The 12,713-nt window shown below is 49.9% G+C and overlaps 3 protein-coding genes across 3 annotated transcripts; 1 reads left to right on the plus strand and 2 right to left on the minus strand.

Annotated features, from left to right (window-relative positions):
- Positions 1 to 246: 246 nt before the first annotated feature.
- PGRI_036210 (type I polyketide synthase) lies at positions 247 to 8,228 on the minus strand (the record flags this gene model as incomplete). Its single annotated transcript, XM_040791334.1, has 6 exons — positions 247 to 1,146; positions 1,201 to 1,521; positions 1,585 to 6,242; positions 6,302 to 6,839; positions 6,891 to 7,416; positions 7,471 to 8,228. 6 exons carry the CDS (start codon positions 8,226 to 8,228, stop codon positions 247 to 249), a joined length of 7,701 nt encoding a protein of 2,566 aa, XP_040645411.1.
- Positions 8,229 to 8,937: 709 nt separating this feature from the next.
- On the plus strand, positions 8,938 to 10,309 carry PGRI_036220 (Serine hydrolase FSH; the record flags this gene model as incomplete). Its single annotated transcript, XM_040791335.1, has 4 exons — positions 8,938 to 8,979; positions 9,031 to 9,049; positions 9,099 to 9,748; positions 10,016 to 10,309. The coding sequence occupies 4 exons, from the start codon at positions 8,938 to 8,940 to the stop codon at positions 10,307 to 10,309; spliced, it is 1,005 nt and encodes a 334-aa protein (XP_040645412.1).
- Positions 10,310 to 11,197: 888 nt separating this feature from the next.
- Positions 11,198 to 12,133, minus strand: PGRI_036230 (p24 family protein; the record flags this gene model as incomplete). The annotated part of the gene is made up of 4 exons (XM_040791336.1): positions 11,198 to 11,215; positions 11,271 to 11,458; positions 11,524 to 11,731; positions 11,936 to 12,133. 4 exons carry the CDS (start codon positions 12,131 to 12,133, stop codon positions 11,198 to 11,200), a joined length of 612 nt encoding a protein of 203 aa, XP_040645413.1.
- Between the last annotated feature and the right edge of the window lie 580 nt (positions 12,134 to 12,713).

Raw genomic sequence — 12,713 nt, forward strand, 5'->3', positions numbered from 1 at the left:
TAGAATTTAGGCTGGGGATCAAGAGCAGAGGTGCTGGACCCTACGTTTGTTATAGGAATAAAGGAAAACGGTACATGCTAACAATATCATTACTAGAGCTGTACAGTGTAAAGAAATCAAGCATCTTTAGAGAATAGAAAGTTTGGAATTCAATCTTTATGCCAACAAAATAAGATGAACAGAAAAATAAGGTTATAGAGTACAAGGCATTACAAATAGAACAAAAGATCAATACCTCGCCGGACATCATTCCTGGCCGGTTCGGCCTTCAGCCACATCGAGACCCCACTCAGCCTTGAGGTCTGGAATAAGTATAGCAGATTTCTTTAGAATGGTCTCAGCAAGAGCCGGGACAGATTCACTAGTCAAGATCTCCAAGATCTGCAAATTCGCTTCCAACTCGCGGGTAATCCAGTTTCTGATCTCAATCGCAACCAGCGAATCCAAACCATAAACGGAGATAGGCGCAGCAGGATCAAGGTCTTCCATCGGACGCATGAGAATGCTAGATATCTTGTTGAGCACAGCAGCTCCAACGATGATCTCAGCCCCTTCACGGGTCTTCGATTGCCGGATAGCAAGTGCCAGCGAGATTTCAGTACCATTCTGTGCAGACTCGGCCAACGCACCCGCGCCAGCGAGAGTGGAGAGGCGCAATAGGTGCGACAGTTTGGAATCGTTTACCCAGAAGGGCTGTTCACTAGCCGGTGTAGATTTGACGGCTTCAAACCCGACCACGCAGTGTCCCTCGCATGAAAGGTCGAACTCGTTGCGGATTGCTGCAGTCACAAGACCGCGGATGTCTGTTGAGTCAACGGACTCGGTGCCAAGTTGTTTGGAGATTGCCTCGCGCTTCTGGTCATCGGAGAGGTATCCGACTCCGCGCACAATGGGAAGATCAATTGTCGAGCATCGCATCTTGGCTGTCTCGGGGTAATGGGCGAGCGCTGCCATGAAGGTTCCACTGGCGGCATAGGGGGATTGACCCATATTACCAACGAAACTAGCGGCGGACGAAAGACTGATGAAGAAATCCACGCTAGCATTAGTAGATACTAATGATCGTTGAACGTTCCAGATTCCGTTGACTCTGGGCATCATCACGGTCTGGTAGTCGGCGAAACTAAGCTTTTCAAAGAGAGTATCCTAATATAGGGGTTAGCGGAGATGCGATTTGTTGTTTGGTGTTAATAAACCTACCCGGAGAACCATAGCGCCGTATACAACTCCACGAGCGGGAGGCATACGAGCGAGGAGTGGAACAAGATTTTGCTCAACGCTCTGCTTATCTGCTACATCGCAGCGACACACTTCAACATGGATACCCTGGCGAGAAAGATCCCGGATAGTTTGCTCTGCTTTTTCAGTCTTAATACCACCTCGAGAAACCAAGATGAGATTCTTGGCTCCCTTCTCTGGCAGCCAACTGGCGATGTCGAGACCAATGCCGCCAGTTCCACCAACGATAACATATGAAGCATCTGGCCGGAGGAGATTGTCATCCCTTCTAGCGGGATGTACCTGTATAGTGAGTTAGCGATCATCCGCTAAACACGCGACTGTCGTAGATTTGAGCAAACATACCTTGACCATCGAGTTATCCGTAACCTGTACAACCATTTTGCCAATCACTTGTCCACCCTGCAGGGCGCGGAATCCAATCTCAACGTCCGAGATCGGAAGAGTGGTAACAGACCACCTTGACTGGGCGTTGGTGTCGACGAACAGCTTGAACGCATCACGCAGCAACCGCCTGGTCAATTGCGGACGCTTCTCTCTGACCATCCCCAAGTCGACAGATGCGAAGGATATGTTCTTGTTGAAGTGAGCCATCTCCAATCGAGAATTTGTGGTAATATCTCGCTTGCCAAGTTCAATGAAGCGACCAAATGGCGCAACACATTCGAAGGTAGCTTGCAAAGCATCACCGCTAAGCGAGTTAAGAGCGACATCCACACCTTGGCCACCAGTGGCTTGTTGGATACCTTGTGCAAATGACATGTCACGACTGAAGAAGATATTTTCTTCCTTCAGCTTGTATGTGTCCATCAGGAAGTTTTTCTTTTCGATACTACCAACGGTCGCGAAAATATTAGCTCCAACGCTCTGAGCAATGATGATCGCCGCTTGACCAACACCTCCCGCAGCAGCATGGATCAAGACGCTCTCATCCCTAGACAATCGTCCCAGATCAATGAGAGAGTAGTATGCAGTACAGAACACAGCTGGAATCGAAGCTGCAATCTCAAATGGCATATTGTCAGGAATGATCCAGGACCCAGAGGCTGGGCAGCGAGTGAAAGTCGACAATGAACCTGGTGCCATTGCACAAACTCGATCTCCAATCTTGAAGTCAGACACCGCAGCTCCCACTTGAGTAACAACTCCACTACATTCCTGTCCGAGCCTGTCGCCTTGAAGCTGGCCCATGGCCATCAAGACATCTCTGAAGTTGAGACCTGTGCTGTGGACCTGAATCTCAATATGGTCTTCGGGCAGAGGTCCATTGCAGGAAACATCGTCTGTGAAGTATAGCTCATCGAGGCCCCTGCCCTGACCGACGGCAAGTCGCAAAGCCCGATCTTGTTTGAAAGGCTGCATCTGCGGAGGCGCATCTGGTGTCTCTTGCTGGACACTGAGGTTCAATGCGTTGTTATCAACCAGGCGAGGCACACAAACTTTGCCATTTCGGACAACAAACTCCCAGTCATTCTGGGCCAGCTGAGATTTCTGGCAGAAGACTCCGTTGAATACCTTGAGCATGTGTCTGACAGCCAGAGCATCGGACATGGTCTCCCGTTCTCCCAGGTCAAGCGTGGCGAATTGGAGGCCGGTCTCCGATCTCACGGTGCGAGCGAGTCCGATTGCCATGTTCGCGCCTAGGGATTCTAGGTCAGTTTTAGTGTGACGAACAACCCACAATAGGCCTCGAGCCCGGCTCAGAAGACGCTGCAGGGTCTGGAATTTTTGCTCAGTGAGGTGCGATAGGATCGAGCGATCCATTCCCCCTAGGAAAATGCACCATTTCCCGGTGACATCAACATCATCAGGGTCCGTAGCAGTGATGGGGTCAACTCCAGTCATCTTTCTGAGGCCGTATTCAAGGCCAAGGGACGATAATGTGCCGATTGAGTTGATGCCGAGAATCACAATATCGCCGGGGTTTGTAGGACCAGTTGGTGGGATGTTGGCGGTGGATGTCATGAGACAACCAGATTGGAAAGATGCTCCAGGGTACTCCTCGACACACAAATCAATTCCAGAGAAGTCATTCTCCTCCATGACCTTTCTCCATCCTTCGACAGTGAGGAGGGGCCCGTCCTTGCGGAATTTGTCATTTGCCAGCCACCATCCAGGGAGGAGCGCGAATGGGAAGTGACGTGCCTTGGGTACAGTTTCCTCAATGAGCAGGACCTTGCCACCAGGCTTCAAAAGGCCTCGGATGTTTGCCATTGTTTGGCTGATATCGGAAGTAGCATGCAGCACGTTGCAAGCAACAACAACGTCATATGTACCATTATGGAAGCCTTGCGCAGTGGGATCAGCCGACACATCTAGTGTCTGGTATGTCATGAGATGTCCCCAGTTCTCGAACTTTGTCTTGGCCTTTCCAAAGAAACCTGGAGATATGTCGGTATAGGTGTAGTGCCCAAACCGAGGGGTAGATCCTGCTTCGCCTCCGCCCAGACTCTGCAAAATAGGCAATGTGGCACCGCCTGTTCCCGCGCCGATTTCAATGATGTTGAGGGTAGGATTCTGATGTGCCATCTTGTCAATACAGACAGAGGCATTGGCATAAGCCTCACGAAGAGCGTCGAGGTCGCTGTAGTGTCTTCCGATTCCGTCATCCTCCAGAAGGACAGTCAGGGCGTCTACCTTGCCCCTAAGAATTTGCGGAAGTAACTCTCCTACTTTGTAGGTTAACTCACCTGCTCCGTTGACTGTTCTGTTCTGTTCGAGAACGTCAAGGGGCAAGGGAGGTTTCTTGCCCGCCTTTTGGCAAGTGTTCTGGGCCCAACGGTAGAACTGCTGATGATGGGGCTCGAAAGTCGACACCTCGTCTTCAGTCACAGATCTGATCATCTGTGCAAGGTAGTGCTCGGCCACAGATTCCAGTAGGTGCATTCTTTCAATTCCTTGGGCCACATCAGTCTCGGGACGAGGAAGCTGACGATAATCTTGGGCGGACAGGAAATCGAAACAGGGCTCATATTGCATCTTGTAGCAGATCTGATCAGGGGAAGTGTCTTTTGACCCTTTGATATCGTTGGATATTGGCACCAAATTGATACCACTGATTTCAATGAGCAGATTCGCTGGGTTGCTGGGAGCAGTGGCGAATATGTGGTTGGTCTCAGGATTGCTTACCGACTCACATCCTGATTTGTTGCCATAGAGCTGCAGTACAGTGCCGGCAGTAAGTTCTTGAGACAAGGAAACGGTCACTTGCTTGACATAGGACGGCACATGGGTTATGTGTGGGCCAGGCTCGCCGAAACCACCAAGGACCCACATGAGTTGACAGCATAGATCAAGTGTAACGGGGTGCACAATGCAGGATGTCTCATGCCCGTGGGGCATCGCTGCCTTCGTGTCTGGAATGCGGATGGTAGCCACTGCTTGACGATTCCTACTCACAGAGACGTCGGCGAGTCCTTGGAAGAGAGGACCGTAACTGATACCACCACTGGTGATATTCTCGTAGAGTTCGTTGCTGTCCACGAGCACATTGCATGAGTTGCGCATATTCAATGCTTGTTGGGTGAAACGTGCAGTGGACTGAAGCTGCTGCCGAGACCCGTCGACAGGATTAACATCCTTAGCTTCATGCACCATGATGAAACCATTGCAGTGTTGGTCCCATCCGCGACCCTCAGCCCATGAGAAAACCTTGAACTCGTGCCAGCCGAGGACTGATTTGCTAGGGGCTTCCGCTCGGGATGGCTTCAGGCTGAGCATTGTCTCCACGGTCGAGTTCTCCGGGATAGTGAGGATGCGGTTAATGAAGATATCGCGCAGATCGACCTTTCCGGGAGTAACATGGTGCATCTGTGCATGTTGCGAGATGGCCTCGATGGCCATGGTCAAGAATCCAGTCATTGGATAGACACTTCTGTCGTGTACCTTGTGCTCACGGATCCAAGGGTGGTCATCTGCACGAATAATGTTCCTCCATCGAGGCTCAAAGTCGACATTCTCTATGCACAATGAGCCAAGTATATCACTCCGAGGGAATTGACGATGGAAATGGTTGTCGCCTAGTCTTGAGCTGAACCAATATCTTTCTGAGTGGTTCCACGGGTATTTAGGTAGATTTGTCATTACGGCTGGCTTCCTTGTTGCTGTCTTCGAGTTCGGGAAGTTGATAGCCTGGAAGTCCAAATTCATGCCCTGCGTGAACAGCGAACCAGCGAGGTTTTGGACGGCTTCGATATCACCAACCTTGCGTTTCAAGGTGTGAAGGTATTGCACGTTGGAATTTGGGGCGTATTTCTGGGAAATGTCTTTGACGGGTGTTTGCAGGGCAGGGTGAGGGCCGATTTCAACCAATGTGTTAATTGGCGCACTTGCCTGCTCATCGGTCACAAGGCTCTTCAGGCCCTCGACAAACTCCACGCGGGAGACCAGATTATCGACCCAGTAGTTGCCATCTAAAGCGCTCCCTGGAACCAATTTTCCGTAAACGGTCGAGTAGAATGGAACCTCAGAGTCCCGAGGCGCAATCTTGCCGAGCAGGCATCGATATTCATGCGATACAGTCTTCATATGGTGAGAGTGGTAAGCGACTTCGACCTGCAGTCGTCGTGTGAAAATCCCTTCTTTGTCCAAGGCAGTTTGCAGATCGGCGATGACATCCGCATCTCCTGACAGAGTCACGCTTGTCTCGCTGTTCACACAGGCAATACCGGCCTTGTTCCCTCGCATGGCGTCCAAAATTTGCTGGATATCTGAGGCGCTAGCTCCGACCGCCAACATACCTCCGTTGATAGACTTGTCATTTGCAACCAGGTTTGCTGCAACACCACGAGAGTATGCCACACGGACACATTCCTCAAGGTTCAGAATTCCAGCCGCGTAGGCTGCTGCGATTTCTCCACTAGAGTGACCTACCACCGCCTTGGGGCGGATACCCCATGATGAGAGCAAATCAACCAACGCTAGCTGCACAGCGGTACAAGCAGGCTGGCTCATATATGCGGCAGAGATAGAGCTTGCGTTGGGGTCAGTCAGGAGCAATTCATCTTTGTGTGGGATGTTAGCGTCGGATGATATCGCTGTATGGAATTCACTGTAAACGTACCTATAATTGAGAACGTAGCGCCGAGGGATTTCAAGCAACTATCTACTTCTTCCATAGTCCGCTGGAAAACAGGATAGGTACTCAGCAGTTCCTTGCCCATACCGTGCCATTGCGCACCTTGTCCAGTAAACACAAAGCCGACAGTAGGCTCTTTGGAAGAACGAACAGGGACTGCGTCTATAGACAGCGATGCGGTAAGCTCCTGTCCAAGGGTTGCAGAGGCTGCCAGTCTCCATGGCAAAAATGTCCGTCGCTGTCCCAGTGTATAAGCCATGTTATCCAAAGTGCTGTCATTGAACACCACCGGGTAAAGGTCTAGGTACGCTGCAATTGATTTTCCAAGCTGGAGAGCAGCCTGTTTATCGTACGCAGAGATAACATACAACTTGCGCTTGAGGGGGTCGTTGTTTGCTGCAAGGTCGCCTCCGTGTCGGGGCCCGCGCTGCATAATAACATGGGCATTGGTCCCGCCAAAGCCGAAGTTGTTTACACTTGCGTATGGTTTTCCGCGAGGCCATGGGGTCAGCTTCTTCGGAACCTAGATAGGTGTTTAGCAAAGTTCGTTGGTACTTGAAATACCTGATCTCACCTTCATATTCCACTTCCCCATGGGTATCTCATCATTCGCCTTCTCAAAATTGCAGTTCGGGGGTACGAAGCCTCTTTCAAGTGCCAGTGCCGTTTTAATCACAGAAACAATACCACTCGTTCCTTCTGTATGACCAATGTTCGATTTGACGGACCCAACAAGCAACGGTTGACGCGGAGTCCGTCCTTTTCCAAAGACGGCATTCAACGCAGTGGCTTCGAGAGGATCACCAACTTTGGTCCCTGTGCCGTGAGCCTCGACAAATCCTGTCAATGACGGGTCGATCCGTGCCTCTTCATAAACTTGACGAATCAACGCTTCCTGTGCCTCGCCATTTGGCATTGCAATACCCCTGGTCCGACCGTCTTGGTTGAGGCCCGTGTTAATAATTACAGACCGGATGGCGTCCCCAGCAGCCTCAGCGTCCTCGAGTGATTTCAATATAATACATCCGGCGCCTTCACCTCGTCCAAAGCCGGTGCCGCGGTGATCAAATGCATATGAGCGACCAGTGTCGGCAAGTAGTCTTTTAGGGTCATTTAGTTAGCCTATGTGTGACAGGACTACCAAGTACACTTACCTAGAACGTGTCATCGAGATGAAAGCCTCGGGGGTTAAATTCAGGTGACATCCTCCCACAATGGCCATCGAACATTCGCCATTCCGAATACTCTGAGAAGCTAGATGGAGAGCAGACAGACTTGAAGAGCAAGCCGTGTCGACCGTAACACTAGGCCCGTTCAAGTCAAAATAATACGAAATCCGATTCGCCTGCAATGACATAGCCGTTCCAGTGGCAGCATACATTGGAATAGCTGAGATATCTCTGGTGTTGTTGATTTCATAGTCGGGATATGAGGCACCTGCAAACACTCCAACCTTTTGGCCGCTGATCTCATGCGTCGGGATTCCAGCGTTCTCGAGCGCTTCGTACACACATTCGAGGAAAATGCGCTGTTGCGGATCCATTGATCGTGCTTCTTGGAGTGTAATGTTGAAAAAGGGCGCATCGAATAGCCCAACATCTTCTTTTAGGAAGTGGGCTCCTACTGGGTTGAAGGACCCTGGTCGATCGGGATGAGGGTGATAGAAGGAATCAGCGTTGAACCGGCTCTTCGGAATCGGCGACCAGGCACTTCGGCCTCGTGAGCAGAGATCCCAGAAATCCTCGGCCGTGGAAACGTCTCCTGGAAGGCGGCAGGACATGCCGATGATGGCTGTTCGCTTGGGTACATCGCCGGTAGCATTATCGGTGATATCGTTAGGCTGTTCGTACAAAGAGGCATTTGCACTCTCGACAACTGGTGTTCCAGTCCCGGAGGGCGGTTGAAGACGCATCTTTGATAGATTCAGTGTTTGGTTTGAAAATGTCGAACTATGTACCTAGTAGTGTGATCACCACCAATGTCCAGCAATTGTCCAAAGAAACGAATATCGATTTGCAAGAAAAGAATGTATAGAACAGTACAATCACGGAGCGTTCGAAACGGGCAATCGGTTTATCCAAGTACTTCCTGAAAGGCAAAGCATAAACAAAAGGGCGTCAAGACGGTTGGCTCTAGAGTACAACGCCCTTGCATGACCATCCAAGCGTGCGCGTGCCGATCTCTGTCTAGTAGTTGTCCCAATCGAAACAGGGGATTCAACCTTGAATCGGGCAATGATAGGTCGGGAGAAGCCCCATGCCTCCAGAGCCGTGTTCCTTGATGGCGAATCCAGCAAATCGCAGGCATATCAATGGGATGCTCCATGCATGAAACGTCACCTCCACCCGTCTTTCATTGATGGTTTACATGATTGCAGATCAGGATCAATAGATCTGATCTTGTCCATGTCTCGATGGCTTGGACAGTGCTTGCCGGATGCCCTTGCTAAGGCGAGGGTGCGTATACCGTACATTCCACCACAGGGGGAAAACTCCGACCCTGGCAGATTCCTGATGGCATAATTTGGGGCCGCCTCCTCGCATCGAAAGTGCCTTTATAGAACACTCCGAGTGGTATTTTAGCATCTCGCTTTTCTCCGAAGATATTCCCAGATCATCACAATGAAGTTCCTATGTCTCCCAGGAGGCTATTGCAGTGCCACGGTATGTCAAGCAATCACGTGAAATGGAATCATTTAGTTGACTTCGATACAGGCTCTCAAAACCCAGCTAGGTAAGCAGTTGATGTGGTGAACGCTCGAAGAAGATATTAATCGGTCTAGGCCCGTTTTGTGATGCCCTCGCGTCCAATGGAAATGCCAGCTTTCTCTACACACAGGGAACCACCGAGGTGCATGTTCCCCCAGAATTTGCTGGTTTCTTCGGTCCACCACCCAACTATACCTTTATCAAGGTCGATGGACCAGCCCTGGGGCATACAAACATGAGTGACTTCCCGAAAAGAAACACACCAGAAGAGGCAATGAAAGCCGCCACACAAGCAGCCGGTGATCCCACATTCTCATGCATCACCGAGGTCATGGACCGTCTAGTTGGCATTCTTGACAGCGAAGGCGATATTGATGGTGTGATTGGCTTCTCTGAGGGCGCCCAAATTGCCGCATCGCTTATTCTTGAGGAGCAAAGAAGAGAAAGAGAACTTGGCCGGATACCTCGACTTAAATGCGCGATACTTTTCAGCGGATGGCCACCCGTGCACCCGGTGTCTGGCAAGGTTGTTACAGCTGACGACTATAATGAAGAACCCATTACTATTCCCACCTGCCATGTTGTCGGTGCATCGGATCCGTTCCTTGATGGGTCGATGGCATTATACAACATGTGCGATCCAGACACCGCTGATCTGTTCGATCATGGAGCGGGACATTTAATTCCAAGAAAGAAGCAAACTGCGGAGGAGATTGCTTTAGTTGTACGTGAGATGATCAACTGTACGGCTTGCTCTGTATAGCAATTTATATAGCAACACATGACGAGCTTGTATTTAGCATGAATCTCCACGACTTTGAATCCATTTCATGTTGAGCTTATAGACATAAATATAGCAATCATCACTTACCATCTCTACTGCAACAGCGGCCTTGTCTCCGCTTCTTCTCCGTCCTCGATCTCAGTCCGACTCTCTGTCCCCTTCCATTGAGGAAAGAACCTAAAAAAGGACACAGGCCCCGATCTCCAGCGCCACCTAGAAGACCACTCCCCTTCCTCGTCAGACTGCTCATACTCTGCCTCCTTCCAACGCCATCGGGTCCTGCGCACAAGCCACACCAATCCAACCCCTACCGCGCCCAACGCCACCGTCACAAGCGCAGTACCCATTACCGACAGAACAGTCAAGGTACTAGCATTGCATCCAAACGGCGTAGCTCTTAACTCCCACTTCTCCTTGGAGCCAAGGGGGCAGATATTTGCTGAGCCGAAAGGCGCAAATATTGGAACCCGCGATGTATTAGGAACACAGGTCGAAGACTAGAACATAAGAATCAATAGTCAGCTCCCTCCAGCACGGAGTAGAATATCATGCGTCATATCGTGTTGATCAAGTCAAAGCAAAAGCAATAATGGAGGCCCGTGGTAGGTGTCGCCTTGAAACCCCTCTCCCCATTCTAGGGATGCAAGGGAGGATGTGAAACGAATACGGTGGGTAGGAGTTGCGCATATAGAATGCAAATAAACAGGAAGAAGGGAGGAAATTGACTATAAAAAGAAAAGGACAAGACGATATGTATGACCTACTATAGCACACCAGCTGCAGGCAGCATCGCCATGCAGGCAACTTGAACATGACTGTCGACCCCAGCAAATACGGAAGAGCGGATCGCTGGGATTATTCAAGGGGAAGCTGGAGTTTTCTTCGGAGTTGTCCATATTCCTATAGAATGCCATGTAAGGTTCTTGTGATATGTCCTTTTTCCTCAATAGTCAGATTTCCTCCCCTTGCATTGGAACGGTAAACGTACTTTGCCTCTAAATTGGCGGGGTTAACCCGTCAAGGTAAAATAATCGTAAGAAATATACGGAGTAAAGAAATTCCTATTCGATTTGCAAGTGAAACATACGACATTATGAATTGGAATTCGTGTACTTCCTTTTGGGCACATATGTACTTTTGTCACTGCCTCCACTACGCAAGTATACAAGTCCCACAATGGCATGATGGTCTGGGGTCACTGTGTTACAGATTTATATTATATAGACTTGATGCATGACACCGTGGCATGTAAACGTGATGATTTTATAGTAAATCGCGCTCATAACGAACTGGCCCAGGAACACCAAGATCCACTGCCGCTCGTCGATACATAACAGGAGAAGGGACATGTTTTTGATCAAGGGAAGAGGGTAAATATGGAATTATGGCTCAGACCACCCGCTTGACCTGCATATTGATCATTAGTATCTTATCTCTATCTCCATCAAATCAACCCACGTACCTCGAAGAATCTCTTGAGCCACCACACCTGGAATACACCCTCGCCAATAACCACCATAAGCTGGAACATACTCCACCACTTCACGCGGCCGTTGGTGCTCTCTGCAGTATTGCGGTGTACTCGCTCACGCACAACAATGTACGACTGCTCATCCTTGACCTGCGACAAAGCCTCGCTAAGTTTGCGAACTAGATAGTGCCAGATGATCAGTCTCAAAATTATTCCGTGAGTTGTTCTTCTTCGCCGCGCTTACCTTCGACCTCGAGGGGATCCTGCGCCATCTCGCTTTCGGGCACATAGACAATTCCGTGGACGTTGAAGGAGACCTCCTTGGAGTTGGAGGTCCAGCCCTCGTTGCTGAAGCAGTAGTTGTATTTACCATCAGCCATTGCGGTGAAGGAGTAGTCGTCCGAAGAAACGGATTGCTTGAAGTACTGGCGGTTTCTCAGGGGATCCTCGACCTGCGGCGACCGAGTATTAGCATTTGCGTTCTCAATTTGAATCTTCCTCCATCCCGATGTATCAGCTGGGCTGGTCTCAAAAGATGTAGACTCTCGGTTTCTGAATCCGATACCCCATGCCAGCACCACCATCGGAGCAGACGGAGATTCCCGAGTGACAACTAAATCACCCAACACCAAGACCCGGACCGGGATATTTCATACCCAGAAATCAACCTCGAGGTTTCCGCTCCCTCCAAACTCCCGATCTCCAACCTGGAAAGTAACAGTCATGACATCGTCGCGGTGCAGTGTCTCGTGGAAGCATTCTCGTGAATGAGACTTGAGCTGGATGGTGTGTGCGGTCGCGGCGGTGATCCACCCTAGCGCGGTGACCAGAATAGTGCTTGTTGAGAATCGCATGGTGAAAGGTTTCGGCTGACTCTGGTGAGTCTGGGGGAATTGACGAGTGAGTGGGTGGTAACGACGGTGTTGCTTGTCAACGCGCAAGGTGTCAATTGGCGACGCTCGGACCACTTTCATAAACACCGCTCCGCCTTGAGATTCGGTCTTGGCTCGACGGAGTCCGCGTATACTCTTGAATGCATTTAGAATATAATTATGGATTAATCTTTCTATGTCTATTTGTTGGTATCATTGGAGTGTCCTGTGGGACTCATCTTCATCTGAATTTACAGATAGGCAACTTACTGCTACTCCAACATATATATCGTCCATGGGGTATACTGTGTGTGCATCAACTACAGACATATGACCATATCTATCATTCGAAAACCGCGTTGAAAAAGTTCTGGTTGACCAATGTGGATAACAGGGGGGGAGATATTTAATAGTTAACGATAAATCGAGCACTCAGGGAATAGGGAAGTGATTTGGGTATGGCCGAACTTGATGGTAGTAACAAGCCATCGATCTCGCTGGGAAACCGTCGACTCACAGCGGCTATAAGAGGTTGGCACTTCAACGAGCATAGTAACGCAAT

The sequence above is a fragment of the Penicillium griseofulvum genome, assembly GCF_001561935.1.
Source record: "Penicillium griseofulvum strain PG3 chromosome Unknown contig_86, whole genome shotgun sequence".
NCBI classification, from domain to species: domain Eukaryota; kingdom Fungi; phylum Ascomycota; class Eurotiomycetes; order Eurotiales; family Aspergillaceae; genus Penicillium; species Penicillium griseofulvum.